The 25,309-nt window shown below is 41.6% G+C and overlaps 1 protein-coding gene across 4 annotated transcripts in view; it reads left to right on the top strand.

Moving 5' to 3' along the window:
- The window catches only part of KIF17 (kinesin family member 17), a 520,936-nt gene that overhangs the window by 362,672 nt on the left and 132,955 nt on the right, over window positions 1-25,309 (top strand). For all 4 annotated transcript variants that reach the window (XM_086921624.1, XM_086921625.1, XM_086921627.1 and 1 more), the window contains exon 8: window positions 25,163-25,260. In XM_086921624.1, the coding sequence (XP_086777750.1) occupies window positions 25,163-25,260 (98 nt within the window). The remainder of the gene's footprint in view (window positions 1-25,162; window positions 25,261-25,309) is intronic.

The following is a 25,309-nucleotide window of genomic DNA, read 5'->3' as shown; positions in this document are numbered from 1 at the left end:
TGGCATTCTTGATTGTCACAGGCCACAATCATGGAATATCTGCTATGGAAACTGATGGTACCTGATTGGTTTACTCTTCCCCTCCAATGTTTTTTTTCTTTTGATTGCCCATTGTTCTATTCCAAATCTAAGACTTTGAAGTAACTGAAAGATCAAACACAGCACATTACAAACCTACCTAATAAATAAATGAAGATAGTCACCTGGTAATTAAAGCCTCTTTAAGTTTATAAGATCCCCTTCAGTTGGCTTAATGTTATGGCCATAGACACTCGGAAAGCAGCCAGTACACATACATTACAAGAATGCCTTGATTTGAAGCAATCCTGTGGCCTTGAGCCCTTCGGTGGTTTAATTACAGAGCCTATGGACAGGAAACTCTTATTTCCAGTTCAGAGTGGGAGTATTGCCATTAAGGAGCTTTACCTCCAAATGGTCTGCTCTATCATCTTTTGCCTGACCTGGGTGCAAATATCTGGAGGAAGCTGTTCCTCATGTCTTCCTTGCTTGTCCGGCATACGTGTGCACCTGCTCCTTCTGGCTTACACCTGCATGCTTTCAGCTTGGTACGCGTACCATTCCACCGCTTCGCGCATTCTTAGATTTGACTACTTGTGTGGTTGCTAAGTTTCCAGGTGGTTGCTGTGAAGGAAGTGTTTTCTTCCCAAGTAAAGCTAGTACTACTTTTGTGATTCCTCAGTTCTGTTGCATCCTGCGTCTTCTTTATTTTATTGGTGGGTATGGCCATGTAAGGAATCTGTTTTGGGATTTTATTGTTCTAAATTATCACAATCGTTTTACCTATGTATTATGTATTTATTTGTGTGTTATGTGTAGGTTTATGGCTCTAGTGGCCAAAATAAAGTTTATTTTGACTTTGAATCTGCCTAATAAATAAATGAAGATATTCCTCTGGTAATAAAAGCCTCTTTAAGGTTATAAGATCCCCTCAAGATATCCCAAAATATATAAAGGATCCTAAATTGTCTGTAAAACCCTGTAAAACTCTCTCTCTAAGAATGTATCCACTCCCAACCATATGGATGCCCATCTGTAGTGTACAACAATGCTATATAAAGCTCCTCCCAGAAACACCAATTACATAAGAAGCCTGCCTGAATCAATAAAGATTGAAACCCCTCTCGAGTCCACAAAGATCATGCTGAATTCCCGCATACAATAATTAAAGACTCCCACTGGGCAGCGCTTGCCGTCACTGCAAAGGACACCTTATCCTGGTGCTCAGTTGCATCTCCCTTTCTCAGGCTGTGAACAACAGGAGAATGTGTAGGTCGGCCTATTTGGAGGGCAGCTCCTATGGCAGAAACTAAGGTGCAACATTTTTCTCAAGGTTGGCATGCAGGATGGTCAACTGGGCCCAAGAGACCATGTGAATTGTGCCTCTCCCTCCATCCAGAATGTTGTATATTACTGTTTGTCTACTTTCAAAATGAAACCCCAGTCACACTGGGAATAGGGACTCCTCCACAGTTGATGGGCGCACATGCCTAGGTGGTGTCCTAACATTGAGAATTTCATGATGAGTGAGGCCAGTGAGGGTAAATACTGAGATCCCCAGGTACACCAGAATATGTAGGGAGGGGTTCTGCATCCTGTTTACCGTCACTTGAGAAAAATAAACTATATTATTGAAGTCCAAAGAAGGAAACTGATATGTAGCTGATGAAACAGACCAAGAAAGTAGATGTGATGTACGCAGTGCTGTTTCCTGACAAACAAATTCCAAGGAATATTGCAGAGATCAAGGGAACATTTGTTGTGAGCTCCTAAATGTAATTCTTATAGTCAGCTTATGCCAATGCCCCAAATAGAAAGGAAATCCAAGTCTTCATTGAAAAAACCAAACGAATTCTTATGACCAAAACCTTGCACTATTTAGTATGAAGACATCAGTAAGAGAGGAACATCTAGCAACGTTTGAACCTTTTACAAAACTTAAGAAGATCACTGAGGCCCACATGCATCAAAGCAAAGACCGGTCACAAAAAGGCAGATTCTCAGATTCTGCCCCTTTGCGACTGGTATTTTTGCATTTGGGTTGCATCATCCCAAATGCAAAAATCTCAATTTAAGTAATCTTTAAATTGCGATTACTTAAATTGCGATTGCATTTAAGGAATCTCAAATTGAGATTCCTTAAATGCAATGCATTAAAGTAAAGAAATTAGGGATTTCGCTAATAGGGAGAGCAAATTACCATGAAGTTGAACTTCAAGGTAATTTGCAAAAACTGTGAAAGATGCACTAAAGTGCATTTTTCAAAGTTCCATTTTACACACACATATGCCCTTGCGGCATGTGTGTGTGTGTGTGCAAGATGCACTCATATGCAGATTTCAGGGGTGCAACAGGGTGTCCTTTTGATACCCTGGCACCCTTGAAATTGCATTCTCAGTTTGCGATTCTCTAATTGAGAATCGCAAATTGAGAATGGCTTCCAATGCATTCCTATGGGCCTCAAGGCCCATATGAATGAATGGGGAGGTATTCCTTAATTGCGACTCGCAATTTGAGAGTCACAATTAAGGAATGTTTAGAAATCGCTATTTTTTAAGCAATTTCTACACGCAGAGCCTTTTGCTATTCCTTATTAGCGAATCCTTATTTTTCGCTAATAAGGAATCGCAAAAGGCTCTGCATGTAGAAATTGTGCCAGCATGAGATTAAAAGATGTTCATCAGATCCTATTTTTGGTAACTCTACATTTCAAATGTAATGTTTTAACTTCGCATTGTCAAAGGTTTGTACCATTCTAATATCTTGCAGATCTTGGATAATTAAACCTGGTCTAGAGCTAATTCTGTGTTGAGTTAAAGCGGAGTAATGGCAAAAAAATGATTACATTGCTAATTGAATATAAATCACATTTTTGAATTGGTGACATCCATGCGTCTTGTGTAAAGATACATCATTCTCTATCAAGGAATCTTCAATAATATTAATAAACACTAAGTAGTACCCACCCTAGTGCATGATACCAGTCACTTTTAAAATAAAACTGAAATAACTCTTCAAGTATAGCCAACAATAAGGAAAAGGCATAGTTCCTCTGTTTTCACCCTTTTTTAAGCAAAAGGAACTATTTATAAACAATGAGCAAGTGATTACATTTATCCAACAAATTCTTGAAACAGTATTGCTCCCATTTATCCTTGTTCCTGCCCCATGTGTTAGAAATAGAAAAATGTAATGGAAATGGCCATTCTGTCCCTCGTAGAGACATAAACTGTGCTGTCATCTTTAGCTAAGGCACAACTATAGGAAAGTATATAAGTTCACTCAAATGCAGAGTTTATACCACAAAATGCCTTCACTATTGATTTTTATCGAATACCGGTCTCATCAAAAGCAAATATGGAAAACAATTTTTCTTCTTTTAATATATACAGTTGATTTGCTTACAGTCGTAAAAATAGAATTGGAAGAATCTTGTGCTCATTTTACCAAACAAATGCCCTTAACCACTTGGATGCTAATGACAAGGGTAACTTGTCATGCACTGCCCATTCATTTCAATGGAAATCTCATTATATGGGGCTAATGACCCTTAGCGTCCAAGTGGTTAAGAAGTACAATCTCTTTGGGCGAAACGTGTTTGCTGGCTTTTACAGTGCTAAAAAGAAGCATGAATAAAGGAGGAATACTCTTTGGATTTATGAAAATCATCATGGCTAATTTCTATTTTTTGGAATGATTATGAATATGTTGAATGTGATGCCCCCTTGGTTGTGATGGTTTTAATTATTTCCCTTGAAATGGGTAGCATCTTTTCGGCAGAGGGTGCATACAGGGTAGTGCACACCATCATTGGTGTATGTTGTGTAACATACTTTTCTTTGGGGCTATAAGGGTGTGGGTGTGGCACTCTGTAGAGGTCCACTGTCTGCTTGCTGTTTGTGTTTTTCCTCTTTTGTGTGGTTGCTCTGTTTAATCTTCAGAGCCTACAGTTTACAGCTGGTATTTGTTTAATTTCCTGTTAAGGGAAGTACTACTAACTGTACTTGTTGTGACCTCTACTTCTAAGGCACTCCACGTTGATTTTAGGTCCTACGAGATGTCAAACTTTGTAGCTCTATCAGTATTTCGGTGGATTTCTTAGTAAAATCTGTGATAATTGTCATATTTTTTAACATATGCAAAACATGTTTGATTTGTTGATAACTAGTTCATTCTTCTGAATTTTATCATTTTCTCAATCTTTACTTCGTCTGAGAATTATTCCATCACATTTAGAATTTTGAAACTCTGCTTACTGGCATCTCTTATGTTCAGCACGCCTATTTCCTTTGTTAGTATTTTCCATTTTTGTTTGGGTCTCTCTCAAAGTAATCTATGCATATTTAATCTAAAGCTGTATTGCTGATTGTTGTAGGTTACATCATCATTCTTTTGTTATCCTCTTGTTGCAATTCAAACTAATTTTTTTAAAATATATTCTAGGAATTATCTGTTCTTGCAATAATCTTTTAACATTGATGAGTCGCACCAACTTTTTTTTTGTGTGGAGTTATATATTGCGTGAACTAGCCCCGAAAGTATCATAGCACTTTACATGAGTACCAGTTAAGTTACAGACGAACACATTCATTTTTGTTAGGCACGAGGAGATTAAGTGATTTGCCTAGAATCACAGAATGTTGAGCGTCCCTGCCGAGACTCGAACCCGGTTCCCCAGCTCTGAGGTCAACCGCCCTAGCCGTTAGGCCACATTCTCTCCCTAATTGCCAACATTGCCATCTCTTCTTTAGAAAATCTCTCTAGTTTTATAAAAGCATGTTTAAACCCATATCATTTGGTTTCCTCCAACTTATTGCATCATCTAAACACTTATTGAACACACCACCAGCTACGTGTTCCTGGTTTTAAGAAGAATCTGACAAACCATAGTTTTATTTTCAATAGATTTTTATTGACATTTTCAAAGATAAAAGACTAGAAGAATATAGACCTTTTCCCAACTCCACCCTTTCTCCACCACACTCAACCCATTAGCACTGTCACAGTCACAACTCTGACTAGTGTTCTTTTCTCAACAATTGCATGCAGGGACTTAAGAAGGCCCAAAAGTATTGATGAAAACACAAAATGGATTCTTTATTAATTTTCCTTGCTCCCTTCAGATTATATATTTTACATTTCCTCCATCACAAGAAGGTACCCGTCCAGTTTCTTGGGGTCTGAATCGATCCCGACTTGTTCAATATCTTCTGCTTCACCACTGACAGTAGATGGTCTATCACCTTGCCTGTTCCAGGTCGGCCTATTTGTGCACTAGAGCCACACTGCCCAGATTACTGTCTCCATTGCTGCAGGCACTTTTGTCCCCCTCACTTGTTCAGTATTGGTTAGTAGATAGGCTGAAAATCTCTCCATATAAATGAGGTGCCACAGGATGTGGGAAAGTGTGCCCATTTTTGGACTCCCTCCAACACAGGTGCAAACTACTATAATTTATTGCATGTAAACTACCTGGTGAAATATACCATCTGTTCTGAATTTTGAAAGTAAAATCTTTACTTTGCACGCGTTTAGCAAAACCATTTGCTCTCAGCACAATATCATTCCATTTGTCATCTCCTAGAGAACTTCCTGGCTCCTTTTGAAGGTCTCCTTTAAGCACAATTTTTGCATACCTGTTGGCATCTTGCAGGTATTATATATATGAAATACTAGTTGGACTTCTTCATCCATACCTTGGGGCAGCTTCTCAAAAGGGATTGGTCGTCTAGTAGCCCCTTCTTTGATCGATGGGCATAAAAACTAGGGTTAAACCTGTGCACATCTGAATCTATCTCCTACATGTAAGCCAACGTCGTCTCATCTGCTCAAACATTTTTATTTAACCCTTCTGTAAAAGGTTCCTCACTTATACACACCATCCCTTATTCCATCTTTGGAAACTCCCTCTACCAAAGCCTACCTGGAAGTCCCCATTGCCAATGAGTGTGGGGAACGGAGCCTACTTCATCTGAGATCTGCAGGATATGGGCGTGGTAACAGCAGAAAATGACCATGTATAACTTGAAATTCCTTCCTAAGCCATGGGACTTCGGCAAGTAGTATGGTCAATGAAACACCTGTATTATTCTGCAGAGGCCCTAAATCTCAGTAAGAGATTCCTCAGCTATACCATTTGATAGTTGGTTTAAAAGTCCAAGATCCCCCTGCCCATCTCCCTTGGGTGATATATGGTTTGCTGGTAAACTAATGTATGTCACTTCCCTTTTCCAACTAAATTCCAACTAAATTATTGTACTAGATTTGTATCTGTTTGAAGACCTGTATGCAAGATTAAGTGGCAATGTCTGAAATGGGTACAAATAATGTAGTAATACAGACATTCTGATTACCTTCCCCAACAACGATATTGACATTTTATGCCATTGTTCTAGTTTAAGAGAGATATCTCTAAGCAACTGTAGGTAGTTCACACTGAAGATCCTCACCCAGAGTGCATGTCAACTATACCCCGGGTATTTGGGGGGCGGAGCTTGCCAGCGCCGATGGCGGACGCTTGATTCCTAAGCTCCGCGCCATCGCCAGTAATATCCTTCACTAATCCTTCCTCGGCGTAGCCTTCAGGACCAGAACCGCACTGCTCAACGCCCGCACAACTCCGGTAGTCGGTGCGGGCGAAATTGGGGCCATCGGGATTGCACAGAGCCGTCGGCAACAGGGACGAGGCTAACGGCGCACTAGGCCGCAGATCCGCGGGCTCGATTTGGGCGATGGTATACGTTAATGAGCTTCAAGGCCGACCAGGATACCCCAGACACTGCAGTACCTATAATGTAGGAGGCAGGTGAGAACACATAGCAAGGTAGCACAGTACAGGCAGTGTAACTGACTAGGGAGCTAGAAACCTAGGGAACCGAGAGGGAGGAAAACAACAAAATTGCAGGAACACAGTGGCAGGTTACAAACTGTGCGTGAGTGAAACACCGAGAGCAACTTACAATACGCCATGTAAAGGTATACTTCGGGGACTTCCCTTCGTGTGCTTCTCTTACAGTTCCTACGAATTAAGTACAACCTAACCGTCGGAATATGGGAACTGAGTTCCACACACATCATCAGAGTATGTTGGCACAGTTCCTAGCTGGCTCACAGTGCCCCATCTGAAACCCTAACCCGACCAGGGTACCAGACGATATCTGCATCCTCAGAACATGATCACTCTAATACCCTAAGGGAAATCGTGGAAACAGATTTACCCTTTAGTTGTTAATCAGCCAAGCCAAAAGGAGACACAAGAAAGATACCAATTGACTTGTCAATTTTTTTTTTAACAATTGTATTCTTGTTTAAAAAGCGTGAGCTTCAATTATTAAGATGAAACGTAGCATTGTAACTAGCATTACAAGAATGGTGAAAAAGATAAACAGTTTAGCCACTATAACATTTTTGTGTGATTATATGATTATATAATTATTTTCATACTTATAATCCAAAAATACTTACCCTGGTGAGAGCATAGTAGGAGTACAATCTGCCAGATCTCTTGGGACAACCCAATTGCCCATACCTGTGCATGATGTATTAGGAAGCTGATCTGGTGTAGAGCAGGCTATCGATCCTTGCAGGTTGGAGGTTATAGTCAGCAAGGCTGCATCTCCGTCTCAGTGCACAGCGTTCCAGGTCAATCCCAGGTGAAGTGCTCCTCTGCAGAATTTGACTCAGAGGCGGTTTATATAATAAAAGCACTTTTCCAATCGCACTGTGTCAAAGGTGCAGAGCTGATGTGTTTTTTTTTAATCTTGCGACTCAAAGCTGTCTCCAACCGGGCAATCAAATGCAAGGGCATTGCATTCAATGTTCCTAGCCTTGGACAGACTCTACTGCAACATAATACAATACTTACTGATAACTGTGCAGCATGCAGAATACATTTTAAGTATGCTATTGTGTAAGTGCAAGTTTAAACGTGTAGCTAAAATGGATACTTGTGCGAGGGCCCTGTTGAACCTTACAACATGCTCAGTCTGACCACTTCACCCAGTATGGGAGACATACTGACCCCAAACTCTGTGTTGCTCTAAGTTCTCTAATGGGCCCCCGCCGCAAGCCCAGTCTCAACCAACTCTATGCTTTCTGTTCTGTTGATCTTAGTGGTTATTCTGGTGTAATGTGGTGTTCTGGTGTCAAATGGATTGTTTAGGAAGAGCAATGAACCTTGCGGTTCATAGGCAGGTGTGTTAAAGTCTACAATTTCCTGTTTCAGGTCAAACCTGAGACCTGCCAGATTTTCCTCTCACATTACCCCATGCGCTCAGTGTTGTACTAACTCCCTTGACCCTGCACTGCTTACCCCCTGTATATGTATGTTGCTTCCATCCCCATCCTACTTGTTTTTTATTTTTTTATTTTTGGAAAACCTTTATTAGTAATTAAATCAGTTACAATCAAATCAATGCAGAACATCATGATCAGCCATCGGAACGGGATCAGTCGAAACAAAGCAGTTAGTCCATGGCAGTGCAAGGCTCCGCTCCGCAAATACTCGGTTGTAACCCATGAAAGCACCCTTACCAGAAAGGAACAGGATTAAAGAAGGTTTTGTTTTAAAAATAAAGAAAAAGGGCAGGATCTGTGGCATTACACTGAAAACAGAACAAATCAAGGGATATTCGAGAGGCAGGATGTTCATAGTCCAGGAGTACTGTCGGTAAGACATAATTGTTCCAATACAGCATCAGGATAGTCAAAATGCAAGCAGTTCTCCCACCGATCAGTTCCTGACCACAGTGGCAAAGCAATCAAAATCACCCTCATTGGTCAAGATAAGAGGAGCATGCGGAGGACTATCTCCACAGAGATCCCAAATAAGAGGAAGAAAGGGGAGAAAGTAAAGTCAGCTAGAAGCAACAGGAATAAGGAAGGCCATAGAGACAAAAAGAAAAACAAAGAAAACAACAACACCCCTCCTCCATCCCCCCACCCTGCACCCCTGCATGTGGCTACGGCCTACCCCCCTCGCAGCGTGCCTGTCGCCCATTATGAACCCGAAATATAGACAAGAGAATAAGAGAAATAAGGAGAAAGGGAATAACACACCAAAGGTAAGAAGAAAAGAGGAAAAGAGGAATAACCAACAGCCCACGATAGGGAAAGAAAATGAGGGAGATTCCCGGTATGGGAACACCGACCCCCCCCACCGTCACACAACGTTTCAATTGCCCAGAGAGTAAAGTCGTAAAATGAGGAGCACCCACTTAAACAGGATAATGTTAATCGCTACGCATTTCAAGTCCCACAGGAGGGTATAGATCTCCCCCAGTAGCAACAATGGCGCCCTGAGCGCACTCGACTCTCACGGGCCCCCAGGATCAATGGTACAGATCGCACCCGTCATGGGATGCCGGGTCAGAAAGTACAAACTGGAGCACCCAAGTCAGTCCAGGAGAAACCAAAGCCTCTTCAAAGTCACACGGAGCAGTCCGCCAATCACCACCAACCGCCATCCACGGGGCCAAATATCCGCAGGGAATAGTAACATTTATCACACAAGAAGTGACGGGCAAAGCTGGTGGCGGCTTACGATTAAGCTTTGGTTCAAATGTAATCAGAACATCCTCACGCCATTTCCAGTATGTAATTCTTCGGCCCCTTGGGGATATTCGTCCGCCATCCCTCAGCATCCAATACACCCGGCCGCCGCCGTAACTGGATAGAATCCATCAAGTCGCCACTTTCCCAGGAAGCGCCACCATGGCGCAATACAGGCAGGCTTAAGAGTCGCCGGCCCCCGCCAGATTGAAAATTGCGAATCGCCGGTGCCGCAGCAATGACGTAGCACAGGATGCCATTCTCCCCCACCACTGGGTATTGCTTACGGGCCCCCTCAGCACAAAAATAACACATTAACATCATGCCCCCACTGGCACCAGTAAGCCGGAGCGTAAATCGCAGTTCAGTGCGTGCAGGCGTGCAGTGTACCTCCAGGGAAACAAAGAGCAGTTCCCAAAGTCCGGCTACTGATGAGAAGCGCTGGGGGGGGGGGGGGGGGGGGGGGGGGGAGAAGCAATCAGCACAGAGGGACTGTGCATCGTGCCTGTAGAGGGCTCCAGCAATGTCGAGAGATATATTGGGCTCCATGATGGGAGACCGGCGTCTCACAGGACCGTGTGGCCGCTGTTATTGAACTGGCGGCCGGGTGCAGTGCAGCGCGAGGTCCCAGTCGCCGGCATCGGGCGGGCCGCCCTGAGCGGAGGAGCACATCTTCGTCCCTGGAGCGCGGAATTTCGCCGGAGCCGGACGCCTCATCTCGGCGTCCCCTCCGACGCGCAAAAACTCTGTTCTCGCACGGGGCAGGCAAGCAAGTCAGGCGGTGAGGGGAGAAGGTCGGCGGAGCCGGGACTCCGTGCGGCCTTCTTGGTCGCCGTCCCGTCTCCGCCCCCTCCTACTTGGTTTTTGACGTTTTTTAATATATGTGCATTTAAAAATATATATATATATTGTCATTTTTGAAACATTTAAGTCATGTATTTTTTATTTAAAGTATCTTGCCCCTTTCTATTGCTTTTCTCACCCCACACCACCATTGTGCCCCCGAATCCTCTCCGTGCTTTCTTTTTTAAAGATATTGATGTTGCTCCCCTATTGTGTTTTGAACCCCCATTCCAAACCACTATTGCTGCTGCTCCTTTTTTCAAGATATATTTTGGTGCAAATTTGGGTGATCCGCTTCTATCAAGGTCTTTATAACATTTGCCTACTCTATATACAGACCTGTAAAAGGTTCCTCACTTATACACACCATCCCTTATTCCATCTTTGGAAACTCCCTCTACCAAAGCCTACCTGGAAGTCCCCATTGCCAATGAGTGTGGGGAACGGAGCCTACTTCATCTGAGATCTGCAGGATATGGGCGTGGTAACAGCCGAAAATGACAATGTATAACTTGAAATTCCTTCCTAATCCATGGGACTTCGGCAAGTAGTATGGTCAATGAAACACCTGTATTATTCTGCAGAGTTCCTAAATCTCAGTAAGAGATTCCTCAGCTATACCATTTGATAGTTGGTTTAAAAGTCCAAGATCCCCCTGCCCATCTCCCTTGGGTGATATATGGTTTGCTGGTAAACTAATGTATGTCACTTCCCTTTTCCAACTAAATTCCAACTAAATTATTGTACTAGATTTGTATCTGTTTGAAGACCTGTATGCAAGATTAAGTGGCAATGTCTGAAATGGGTACAAATAATGTAGTAATACAGACATTCTGATTACCTTCCCCAACAACGATATTGACATTTTATGCTATTGTTCTAGTTTAAGAGAGATATCTCTAAGCAACTGTAGGTAGTTCACACTGAAGATCCTCACCCAGATGTCAACTATACCCCGGGTATTTGGGGGGCGGAGCTTGCCAGCGCTGATGGCGGACGCTTGATTCCTAAGCTCCGCGCCATCGCCAGTAATATCCTTCACTAATCCTTCCTCGACGTAGCCTTCAGGACCAGAACCGCACTGCTCAACGCCCGCACAACTCCGGTAGTCGGTGCGGGCGAAATTGGGGCCATCGGGATTGCACAGAGCCGTCGGCAACAGGGACGAGGCTAACGGCGCACTAGGCCGCAGATCCGCGGGCTCGATTTGGGCGATGGTATACGTTAATGAGCTTCAAGGCCGACCAGTATACCCCAGACACTGAAGTACCTATAATGTAGGAGGCAGGTGAGAACACATAGCAAGGTAGCACAGTACAGGCAGTGTAACTGACTAGGGAGCTAGAAACCTAGGGAACCGAGAGGGAGGAAAACAACAAAATTGCAGGAACACAGTGGCAGGTTACAAACTGTGCGTGAGTGAAACACCTAGAGCAACTTACAATACGCCATGTAAAGGTATACTTCGGGGACTTCCCTTCGTGTGCTTCTCTTACAGTTCCTACGAATTATGTACAACCTAACCGTCGGAATATGGGAACTGAGTTCCACACACATCATCAGAGTATGTTGGCACAGTTCCTAGCTGGCTCACAGTGCCCCATCTGAAACCCTAACCCCACCAGGGTACCAGACGATATCTGCATCCTCAGAACATGATCACTCTAATACCCTAAGGGAAATCGTGGAAACAGATTTACCCTTTCGTTGTTAATCAGCCATGCCAAAAGGAGACACAAGAAAGATACCAATTGACTTGTCAAACATTTTTTTTAACAATTGTATTCTTGTTTAAAAAGCGTGAGCTTCAATTATTAAGATGAAACGTAGCATTGTAACTAGCATTACAAGAATGGTGAAAAAGATAAACAGTTTAGCCACTATAACATTTTTGTGTGATTATATGATTATATAATTATTTTTATACTTATAATCCAAAAATACTTACCCTGGTGAGAGCATAGTAGGAGTACAATCTGCCAGATCTCTTGGGACAACCCAATTGCCCATACCTGTGCATGATGTATTAGGAAGCTGATCTGGTGTAGAGCAGGCTATCGATCCTTGCAGGTTGGAGGTTATAGTCAGCAAGGCTGCATCTCCGTCTCAGTGCACAGCGTTCCAGGTCAATCCCAGGTGAAGTGCTCCTCTGCAGAATTTGACTCAGAGGCGGTTTATATAATAAAAGCACTTTTCCAATCGCACTGTGTCAAAGGTGCAGAGCTGATGTGTTTTTTTTTATCTTGCGACTCAAAGCTGTCTCCAACCGGGCAATGAAATGCAAGGGCATTGCATTCAATGTTCCTAGCCTTGGACAGACTCTACTGCAACATAATACAATACTTACTGAAAACTGTGCAGCATGCAGAATACATTTTAAGTATGCTATTGTGTAAGTGCAAGTTTAAACGTGTAGCTAAAATGGATACTTGTGCGAGGGCCCGGTTGAACCTTACAACATGCTCAGTCTGACCACTTCACCCAGTACGTGAGACATACTGACCCCAAACTTTTTGTTGCTCTAAGTTCTCTAATGGGCCCCCGCCGCAAGCCCAGTCTCAACCAACTCTATGCTTTCTGTTCTGTTGATCTTAGTGGTTATTCTGGTGTAATGTGGTGTTCTGGTGTCAAATGGATTGTTTAGGAAGAGCAATGAACCTTGCGGTTCATAGGCAGGTGTGTTAAAGTCTACAATTTCCTGTTTCAGGTCAAACCTGAGACCTGCCAGATTTTCCTCTCACATTACCCCATGCGCTCAGTGTTGTACTAACTCCCTTGACCCTGCACTGCTTACCCCCTGTATGTGTATGTTGCTTCCATCCCCATCCTACTTGGTTTTTGACGTTTTTTAATATATGTGCATTTAAAAATATATATATATATATTGTCATTTTTGAAACATTTAAGTCATGTATTTTTTATTTAAAGTATCTTGCCCCTTTCTATTGCTTTTCTCACCCCACACCACCATTGTGCCCCCGAATCCTCTCCGTGCTTTCTTTTTTAAAGATATTGATGTTGCTCCCCTATTGTGTTTTGAACCCCCATTCCAAACCACTATTGCTGCTGCTCCTTTTTTCAAGATATATTTTGGTGCAAATTTGGGTGATCAGCTTCTATCAAGGTCTTTACGCACATTGTTTCCAGACCCATCATCTGCTTTTTCGTAACATCCCATTCTCTGCATCAGACAAACAAACTCACTCCTCAGATTATCTGGAATGGTTGAACTGGGAGGTTGATTAGAGACTAGAAACGCCTAGCATTTTGGTGCAAGCAGTGAAAGTTCAACTAAAAATGCATATTTTTCGTTGTTATATTAATCATTAATAGGTAAACTGTCATTTTCACCTATTTAAAACAGAGATGAAAACATGCTCCAGAAAATGTAGACTAAAAAAACCTCTGAAACCTATACTCTCTATGTAAGAACTTGCAACAGGTCTGTATATAGAGTAGGCAAATGTTATAAAGCATCTTACTAAGTTTTTTAAAAGTAATCCCCTAAACTAACTAAAAATGCCCCTCCTCAAGCCTATAAAAATGCCCGAGGCTATGTGGGTTATACCTTGGATTATATAGACACTCCCTAAACTACTCCACGTCATTAAAGACATTCTCCAAATCTATGAATAATAATATAGAGCTTAACACATGCTACATCTTATACTGGTTACATTTTGTGACCGCTTATGATACGATATTATATGTGATCAGGAAACATGGTTAGTTGAACCTTTTTATTTAGATGGATATAATGCTTTTTTTCGACCTGCCATTCCTGCGATAGTCAGTAGAGCAACTTTTATTTCTACAAATCTCACTTCAGTTAAATCTACTTAAATAATGGCCCTGACCATATTTTTTGGTTATTCTATTAACACATCTTGGGGAGTTATGTTATGTTAGGTTCATTTGTAAAGCGCATGGCTTCCCCAGCAACAGGGCGTCCCAGCGCTAGCAGACGGGTGGGCCAGAGAGAAATAGACTAAATGGAAGGAGTCTGATATCCTGCTGATAAAATTCTATAATAATGAGTTTAATCGCTTGATTGATGTAATTGATAGGTTGGCTGAGTTTTTTGGAAAATTTCCACTCACAATGGAATAGAAATAACATGATAATATGGGCAGGATATTTTAATACTACAGTCTGCCAGGTGGAAGATAGTCACTTATGCAGCGCTCTTTTTCTTTTTCATCACGCAAATATGGCCCATTTTAAACACAAGGATGGGTGAGGCAATGAATTAGCCAGATATGATCTCAGGGGTGTGGAATGTATTAAAATATCTACTTGTCCAAGGGGCAGGTTGCTTCATAAATCTACTTGTCCTGAAACAAAATCCACTTGTCCCTTTGGTGCCAAGTAGTGCTGCCACAAATTATGGTAGCAATCTCATTATATAAGAGCTCTTATATAGCCTCTCTGATTATGCCAGGGCATATACCATAGTAGTGTTTGAATACTCATCATTTTATGTTGCCACGTTTCCGCAGTAATACATTGGGACTGAAGATGGTGGTAAGCAGTAGTTCCAGGGTTGGAATGCCCTTTTGAGTCTGTGCAAACCTACTAACATGCATGTTTTAAGGGGCTTCAACAAATCTTCTCGATTCTTTCCCATACTGAGAAATGTTGAAAATTTACTCCTGAGAATGGCAGACGTAAACCTTCTTTCAGAGTTGGGAAAAAAGTAGTTGGAGGGAAAATGAACTTTCAAACATCCAAGTTTTCACATGAGCAAATCTACACATGTATATTTGCTCATGCTAAAATGCAGTTCACAAATATTTTGTAGAAGTACAATTTCTTGCCCTACTAATGTAAATTCTTGTGAATTCACGAAAGCCATATACCAAAGGTACACTTTTGAGACTTCTTTAATAAATTGGTCCCTAATTTGGTCTGGCGTTAACCATGGCCTTTTGTGTTTATTAATATTCTCTCTCTCTGTCTCTCTCTGAATCGGCTGGCTTCACTGTGAGTGACAGCATTCTGCTCTTTCACAAGGAGCATATCGGTACACAAAGTAGTTTTGTTCAGTGCCAGTAACTAATGTGGCAGTGTGTGCTTTAATGAGACCAAAAACTATTTTTGCCTTAGCTAATGTTTGTTATAATGGTGAGGGCCCGGCAGCTCTTACATCAATAATGTTTTACAAAAGCCGTGCCAAAACAAGTTAGGCATTACCAAAACTAAAAAGCTGACCACCAATGTCAGACCTACTGGCTTTGCCAAGGCTTGTTTGTTTTTGTTTCCCATAATCTTATTAAAACTGGTTACATACATTTTCCAATATGAATATTTTTGGGAAATACTAGCATGCATCATCACATTTTACTAAATGATGCTGGAATGAAATGGTACCTGAAATTTGACAGTAGTTTAGCTAAATGTATTTTTCCCTACTTTCATTTTTTAGGAACATTTTATATTGAAAGCAACGAAACATTAATCTTGCTTTCAAGCTTCTGCAAATATTTGCATCTAATCAGAGAGCATTCTGTGAGCATCATGCATAGCCTCATGTTGCTAAACTTTGAAACCGTGTGTACACATTTTCAAACTAGAACCACTGTCAGTAGTGCAGTCAGAACGTACATTTACTTAGAGCGCTCACCCTAATAAAGGCTTTCAATTAATGAACCATTAATACAAGTTTGAACAGCATTAACACATGCACACAAATATTAACTTAACTACAGGCAGTACCCTTCCCTGATCCTTAATGTGGTACTGCAAACTGACAGCCAAAGGGTTTGTGCTGCGGGGGGTTGGGCCTACTTGTCCCAAAGACAAAATACACATTAAAATGTGTTGCCCTTGACCCCAAACAATATGTCCTGGGCATCGGGCTATAGGAATTCCACATCCCTGTGATCTATCTTTTACTTTTTATCTTTCTTCGATTTGTGATCAGTCAATTTCCACTCTAATGCCTACCTTCATTGTTACCCATGAGGGCAATACTATAGATTTTAATCTCATCTCGGCAGAGGGAACGCACTTTATTTTAGATTTCAAAATTGTCCCCAAATGCATGATGACCGATCACAAACCACTAGTCATTATATTACAACTGTCACCAACAAGAGCAGGGATGATGACTAGTGGGAAACCACCATATACTAAGAATCAAAACCTGCGCATAAAGTGGGACAAAATAGACCCCTCAGATTTTAAACAAAGGATAATAAGCTAAAACCCAAAGGCCATAATGACCTGCCTAGCAGACAGCCCAACTCCCCTACTTATTTTAAAGTAAAGTAATATGAGCTATTATGTGAAGCAATCACAAAGGAAGCAATAACACATACTAATTCTAATTCAGTGAGACCTACATATCACTAGTTTAATAAAACCTGCTCTGCTGCTATAAAAAACTAAAAAATACCCTTAGTTCAAATCCACACTGCCAAATCAAATTAAAGGAGGCCATGTTACAATATAGGAACGCCTTGAAAGAAAGGAAAAGGAGATCAGAGATGGCACCTGTGAGAATTTAAAAGAGGCTGCGGCCCTAAAAGACATCAACATTTTGGGAAGTAGTAAATTACCCTTTTTTTCTAACCAAGGAGGAACGAAAAGAGATTAATTGATTCCAGAGGTCGAAAGGGTGGCTCATTATATGAAAGTTTTTCAGGGAATTGATAGTGGAGTACCAGAGAGCGAGTCCCCAATTAGGATGCCCTGTATTTCTTCCACCCCTCAGGAGCTTTTTCCCTAAATATCACTGAACGAAGTTGTTGAAGCTATAAATCAGTCCTCTTCTCTGAAAGCCCCTGGCCACGATGGGGTCCCTGTGGATTTATATAAATCAAACATTTCCTCCTTGGCACCATTCATTACAAACGTCATCAGGGCTGCAGTTTCAGGCGATATCCCTGGCTCCTGAAGAGTGGATAAACTGGACCTTTTTTAAAAAAGGGGTCAAATCATCCCCATCTTTCTATGTACCAATATCGTTGATAGATTCAACTGCGAGAATTCTGGGGAGAGTATTGTTGTACAATATGACTTTAGACCAGGCATAGGTACGGTCAAGCAGGCTTTAAACTTGCATTTAATAATTACTAAGTATGTGATGGCCGAAAGGGGAGTGTTACAGATGGCCTTTATTGACCTATCAAGTGTACTTGATTTGGTCAAACTAGAGAAATTATGGAAGTGTATGCAGGATATTGGTGTGGAACTGGCCCTTTTTAACATGATAAGGCACCTACACTGGGATCTGAAGGTATCTATCCGTTATTGCGTCCATGGAGAAACATCATTATTAGGCTAGTTGGTTTTAGGTTTAAACCTATAATAACTGATAAAACACCACCAAAAGGAACATAGCCATCACCGGTGTAAACATATACCCCGCCGCCGCCAGAGCCAACCTGCACGAAGGGATGAAAGAGGTAGCCGAGTGGATGACGACCAGCCGCCTGAAACTGAACTCGGACAAGACGGAGGTCCTCATCCTGGGCTCCTCTCCCTCCGCCTGGGACGACTCCTGGTGGCCTCCCGCCCTGGGCACCGCACCCAAACCGACAGACCATGCACGCAACCTGGGCTTCATCCTGGACTCCTCCCTCTCCATGACCAGGCAAGTCAACAACGTCTCCTCGGCATGCTTCAACATCCTACGCATGCTACGGAAGATCTTCTGGTGGATCCCCACCGAGACCAGGAAGACCGTCACCCAGGCCCTCGTCACCAGCCGACTGGACTACGGCAACGCCCTCTACGCCGGTACCACCGCCAAGCTCCAGAAGAGACTCCAGCGGATCCAGAACGCCTCAGCCAGACTCATCCTCGACATCCCACGAACCAGCCACATCTCCGGACATCTGAGAGACCTTCACTGGCTCCCCGTCAACAAAAGAATCACCTTCCGCCTCCTCACCCACGCACACAAAGCCCTACACGACCAAGGCCCGAGCTACCTCAACAGCCGAGTCAACTTCTACGCTCCCAAACGCCACCTCCGATCAGCCAACCACGCCCTCGCCGCCGTCCCCCGCATCCGAAGAGCGACTACAGGAGGAAGGTCCTTCTCCTACCTGGCCGCCAAGACCTGGAACTCCCTCCCGACCGACCTGCGCCTGACCCAAGACCACCTCTCCTTCAGGAAGAAGCTGAAGACCTGGCTGTTCGAGCAGTAGCGGCTCCCCCCCCCCAGCGCCTTGAGACCCTACGGGTATGTAGCGCGCTTTATAAGTGTCACTGATTGATTGATTGATAAACATGAAAAAACACCTTTGCAACCACAAACTAAGTGCCATTCAAAGAAAGGAAAAGGTGAGTGAAAGAGACATTGTTATTTCTTCCTGAAGGGGCCAATAGAATGTAACTTTGTAATACAAAGTAGCATCAAGAAAGAATGGGCTAACATTATTCTGCTTGAGTTTTGTTGTTTAGGGATGTCACTAAAACACGGTCTCCTCTTCCTTCTGCTTTTTTCAGTTTTGTGGTCTTTGGTCTAAAGATGCAGTTTTAGAAGCATGTTTTTGGTCTTATTTAGTTATTTTATAAACTGTACAGAATCAGGAAATATCAAAATCACATTTGTTATTTTCGCTACATTTGATTTCACTGATAGGTAAAATTGCTGGTTTCATAACAATCTTTCCTAATATGTAGCATCACAATTACCCACAGACAGAGAATGGGTGAAATCCTTTGATACATCAGCCCCCTTTTCAAGTGAGTCAGTATTGAATGTAAGTGAATTACCAAACACCTCTAGCTTTAAACATTCAAGTGGTGTGACAGGTATATGTGAAAAGAATGTTGTCACCAAGCATCTGAGATAGTGGTGAAAACATGACACCAGATGTTTAGTAAGCATGGAACGCAGTGTCACTTGGAATGCTGCTGAAAAAGTTCCTACCAAGTTCAACAAAGATTGGAGTGACATTGTTTGTATTTGCAGTAATTTAGCTACGTATGTGAAAAAAGTTGTATGATGGTCTGTCAAAATCGATACATGAGCTGAAGTGTAATTAATCCTTGTCACTTGCTAGATGGTATGCTGAAAGCATCTTTACAATGTTCAGAGTTAATGAAGAATGCTATTGACTTTGTAGTCCATTCTGGTGCAGTAAAAATGTATTTGGACCTCATATACCCTGTGCACATGCTATCTATTCACATGTACTATCAGTGCAGAAAGCAAGCAATAATTAAAATTAAATTAAAATTGCATAAACACAGGAAAAACACTATTTCCATTGTATTTTCCGATGTGTAACCACTGATAACCACTGTTTTTTAAGGTTTTGAAAAAACTGAAAAACCACCACCAGAATATACCAAAAATAGAAACTGAAAACAGGAAAGCCTAATCATTATATATCGACTGTCCAAGGGGGATCAGACAAGGTTGTATTTTGGCCCCCCTACCTTTTCCTTTTTTATTATATATGAATGGAATTTCGAATCATTTAATTGATTTAGGTAGGCATGTGCCCAAAATGAGGTCCCAAAATATTCCAATTTTATTGTACGCAGACGGTCCTTATGGAGAACATGGCCAATGGGTTTCAGAGCTTATTGGATGGTTTCTCTGCCTTCATGGAGAGACTAGACCTAAAAGTAAAATATTCTAAATCGTTTATAATGACTTGTGGTCCCTTTAGCTCAAAAACAAAACGTTTTAACATGGGTGGACATTATATGGACAAGGTCAGGGATTTCCGTTACTTGGGGTAACCTTTAGTTCATCCTGTTCATTAAAATCCTTTTTGCAATTGAAATCCCAACAGATGAACAGGAACATTGAAGGCTTGTTTCGCTTAGCTCATAAATTAAAACAGAAACCTGTAGCAGAACTTATAACATTGTACAAATCAAAATGTGTTTCAAGAGCCTTATACGGCACAGTTGTGTGGGGATAGCTAAAGTTGAGGCGTTACAACGTGTTGAAAACGTTCACCTGCAGGCTGTTGACCATTCCAAAAAACACAGCAAATTTTATGTACAAAGAAAAACTAGGCCTGCCGTATTTAGGTGATCTAATTGGACTGGCCCCTCTTTTGTTGTGGACTAAATGTTGAATGACCCCAGAAGTAGGCTTGACAAGAACATGCATTCAAGATTGCCTTAATTTAGATATGTTAGAAAGCCTAACATGGTTGGCCTACGTTAAAAAGATTTGTCATACTTTAGAAAGCTATGAGCATTAGGAAAAGATATGATTTATTATTTTAACATAATTTTACATGTTTCACATACATTCAAAAGATAGCTGTCTTATGGCTGGTAATCCTGATTTGAGACATAAGTTTTAAGTAACTTATAACATTTTGAATAACAAATTGTTTTATTCTTTTATGGTGCTTCACCAAAATAAAGTTGTATTGACTGATTTACTGGCTTACAAAGATTTTCACCAAGTTCATTAGGATCTTGTACCAACTTTTAAAGACATCACCCAAGCTTATACAGATATACAAGCTTATGAATGCATTTTCACAGCTAATGAAGGCCTACTCCTAACTCTACACCCTCCCAGAGCCTAGAAACACCCACCATGGGTTGTTGAAGGCCATCCCCAAATCTACAAGGATGCTTCTGAATTGAGATGAGAAAATATAACAAGTTAACGGGTGGAATGCTTAAATGAATCTCGGCCACTGGTTATTATTCTGAGCTGCATTCACGTCCATCATTTTACATCACTGTGTCACTTCAGACAACTAAACACCATAAAGAAATCAGCCTTGGTCCTGCTTCAATAAGAACAGTTCACACTTTACTTTTTGGGTTTACTGTAGGGTGCTGCTAAGAGCCCTCGCAAAGCTTATATATATGCTCCACTAACGCGTGCAACCTACAAACATATCTATATACCGTCCTCAAGTTTATAAAGACAAATATGAACCCTATAATATTCTTCACAAGTCATGATGACCATCTTTCAAGGGTAAACAGATCTTCCCTGCCATGTTTAAATTTTCCTCAATGCCATAAAGAAAGTTCCCTGTAACTAGCTTCTCTCTGATAGTTTAGAAATCAATTTGTAACTTCAATGAAGCTCCCCATCGTAAGAAAAACAAATTCCAAAGCTTTTATGTACCCTCCCTAAATCAATGTAGACACTCCTGAAATCTATAATCCCTTTTGCGAGTTTGCGAAATCATCCACATGCCTATAAAGACCATCAACAGGCCATAAAAGCCATCTCTATACCCATGATATTTAACCCCTTGAGTGCCTAGGACAACATGGTCTTGTCCTCAGCACCATTAGAGCTGGCTGTGCTGAGCACAAGATCATCTTGTCCTTAGCACTTAAGTAGCTACCACTGTAGATGTAGGACTTGAGAAGGCCAGTGCTTCTTCCAATATTCCCTTTTCCTGCTCTGCTGTGGCTCAAACTGCCATATCTGTTTCCATCACTAATGCTTTAGAGTTTTTTCATCGTCAGTACGTGATGAGTATTTTTAATAATAGCCCACCTGGGCCGAGGAGCTCTTTACAAAGGAGCAATATTGTGGCTAGTGGAACAAACATTTTCACCCCTTGCCAACTTGTAAAATAGTTTTAAATGATATTCAGCAGTTTTAGAGGTCTGATTAGACACAATGGATATTAAACCTATGTCTTCATGTAATGCTTCTTACCTGGCTGTCTAGTAATTCTATGAAGTTTACATATATCTCTGAGAATACATCATATCCTGCCTTTGAGCCCAGCATCTCTGAATTTAGTATTCTGTAAACAGAATTACTTCAAAACTAACATCTGAGATGTTATTGGGATTGCACAGGAGAATAACTCTATATTGCACACGAAAAGAAATCAGGCATAGAAATACATAGCAGTTGGCCCTATCAACTTCATGGTGCAAAATATTATGTATTTAGCAGGTATGGTCCCTTCTACCGGCTGCTACTAAAAATGACCTTGTCCATTTTTGTGTTACTTTAACTGTAGTGGTGAGGTAGGGGGTCCACTTGATAGCGATTCCTCTAATGGATACTGTTAACCTGTGGTAATCTTGCCTTTAAAATAAGCTTTAGCACCAGACTGGATCCAGATTTTCAACAGTAAATTGCCCCTTGCCAACTTGTAAAATAGTTTTAAATGATATTCAGCAGTTTTAGAGGTCTGATTAGACACAATGGATATTAAACCTATGTCTTCATGTAATGCTTCTTACCTGGCTGTCTAGTAATTCTATGAAGTTTACATATATCTCTGAGAATACATCATATCCTGCCTTTGAGCCCAGCATCTCTGAATTTAGTATTCTGTAAACAGAATTACTTCAAAACTAACATCTGGGATGTTATTGGGATTGCACAGGAGAATAACTCTATATTGCACACGAAAAGAAATCAGGCATAGAAATACATAGCAGTTGGCCCTATCAACTTCATGGTGCAAAATATTATGTATTTAGCAGGTATGGTCCCTTCTACCGGCTGCTACTAAAAATGACCTTGTCCATTTTTGTGTTACTTTAACTGTAGTGGTGAGGTAGGGGGTCCACTTGATAGCGATTCCTCTAATGGATACTGTTAACCTGTGGTAATCTTGCCTTTAAAATAAGCTTTAGCACCAGACTGGATCCAGATTTTCAACAGTAATTGCACCCACGTACCAGTGAGTGGCACAGTTGGACTTCACAATGGCCTCACACAGCCCTAAAAGTGACGACAAGCGGCTTGCATATAGGTGCCACCTCTGCATGCTAAATTCACTTCTACACTCCGTTACACACCTTTCAACTCTGATTTGGAGATCAGCTCTCAACTCTTTTGGTTATACCCACACTTTAATTGGATGTGGCTAGTGTGCCAGGGAAAATGTCTCACCCCACAGCAGCAGTTTTTAAAAAGTGCTGCATCTACAGAGAGCATACTTTAGTCACAGACCCGCAGGCCGTTTACTTGGGGTGCCTGGGTTCCACTCAGGACCGAAAGTTGTGCTTCAAATGCTGGTTGACACAACGGATAGTGAGAATCATGTAATTGACACCAGTGTTGTGATCAAGTTTTGTGTCTGTTTGCGAGCCACTGGGGTTTTCAGGGACATCCAGGCATCCTTAATGGTCATTCCTTTTGCTGGACCCATATTCTTTTGAGAAAAGGCCAACTTGGCTCTAAAACACTTCAAAGGCAGCTGTTTTACAGCCCACTTCTTAGGCCTGATCTCATCAACCAGCAGTTTTCATCAGCAGTACAGAAAAGTAAGAGGGGCACATGCCAGGTCTGGACAAAGATTGTTTTTTCCTTCTATGTTGGTCAGTCCATCGCCGTTCCGGCTGTCTTCTGACTACCACTTCACTTCAAAGAGGAGGTAAACCTTGGTTTTTAATCGAACTCACAAAGCGATACTTTGTAGACGACCAGCTCTTTGTGAACTTTGCTGGTGCCAAGAAGGGGAAGGGGATGCAAAAACAGACCTTGTCGAGTATATTGCACAGTGCATAAAGACATTCTATGGCCTGACCAAGAAGAAACACCCTGAAGGCCTTTGATCTCCTTCTAGCCAACCCAATACTGCCTCTTTGGTAGGAGTTGTCACCAGCCTTGCTGCCTATATAGGCCACTACATTCACAAAACACAATTTTTTTAGGTCACTCCTCAGAACATCGACTTTCCGGACATACTGTTTGGATGTCTATTTTAAAGGTGAGGAATCTATGGTAAGAAGTATCCATCAGAAGGACAAGTTACTTACCTTCGCTACCACACTTTCTGGTGGGTAATTTATTTAACCACGGATTCTTCAGCAACCTCCCTCCTCCCTGTTGTCTTGAGTTGCCCCTTATATCTGTTAAAAAGGTCCTTGTTTAGTTTCAGCACACTGTGACCTCCAACTTGTCATGAATAATCTGTGTCCGACAGTGCACAAGAGAGCAAGACAAAAATAACTTAAGCCCACACGGGTTGCATCTATATGTGTCTCAATTCCGACACTTCCAGGGTGGCTTGAGGTTATTGTGGAGGTCAACTACATACCTACCGATGTGTGATAGCAATTGCCGTTGAAAATCCAGATAGAGTTTGGTCCCTGAGACTATTCTAAAGGTGAGGAATAAGCAGTTAGATAGAGTATCCACCAAAAAGCGATTTACAGAAGTATCGTGTTTGTCTGTGCTTTATTTGAAAATTGAGACTGCAGATTTCAACCAATGGTTTTTATTGAAAATCCAATCCTCAAGAGAATCTGGCATGTATAACTTTGTATTCCACACAAATAGGAATCCGGAATGGGGAAGCATTATGCAGTTCCCAGGGACAGCCTCCTCTTCGTGGGTCTAGCTAAGAATTTGCTTGTCCTAAAGGAGACCTTTTATCCAATGTAATGGGCAAAATAATGACAGAGTTTTTGGACCTTTTCTTTACTCTCTAGCACACCATTTATTGATCATGGGTCCATAACATTGTGTGTCAGCCTAACATAGTTTCTGCTTTTATTTTCTAATACTTGAGAATCACCTTAAACTCTGCCTCAAAATCCAGCATGTTCTGTGCTAAAGCATTGTGGAAAATCATCCAGTTTTATTGGTGGTGTCTTTGAGACCTGTTGCAGAATTAACATTTATATACCTAACATATCAGAATTATATGTTCTTTTGAGTCTGGATATACCAAGATACCATTGGGCATATGTGTATCTTCAATGCTACTATAACCTAATATGACGGCTAGCAAATTTATGTTGAATTTTAATGTCTGAGTGAAGATAACCTAGGTAAAGACATTGCTCCACTCCTCGTAAAGTGATGATGATTTCTTTGTTGCAGATGCCGCCACAAGTGCTCTTCCATTAGAGGATAGAATCCAGACGCCCTCACAGAAGACAGGTTCCTCTGTGGCTCCTGAGGTTTCTCAAACTGAACAGGTATCATGTCAACGGAAAAGCTTCTGTCATACTCTAGGAATGGTTGGAT

The sequence above is a fragment of the Lissotriton vulgaris genome, chromosome 5 (assembly GCF_964263255.1).
Source record: "Lissotriton vulgaris chromosome 5, aLisVul1.2, whole genome shotgun sequence".
Lineage (NCBI taxonomy): Eukaryota > Metazoa > Chordata > Amphibia > Caudata > Salamandridae > Lissotriton > Lissotriton vulgaris.
This window is presented reverse-complemented; position numbering and strand designations above follow the sequence as displayed.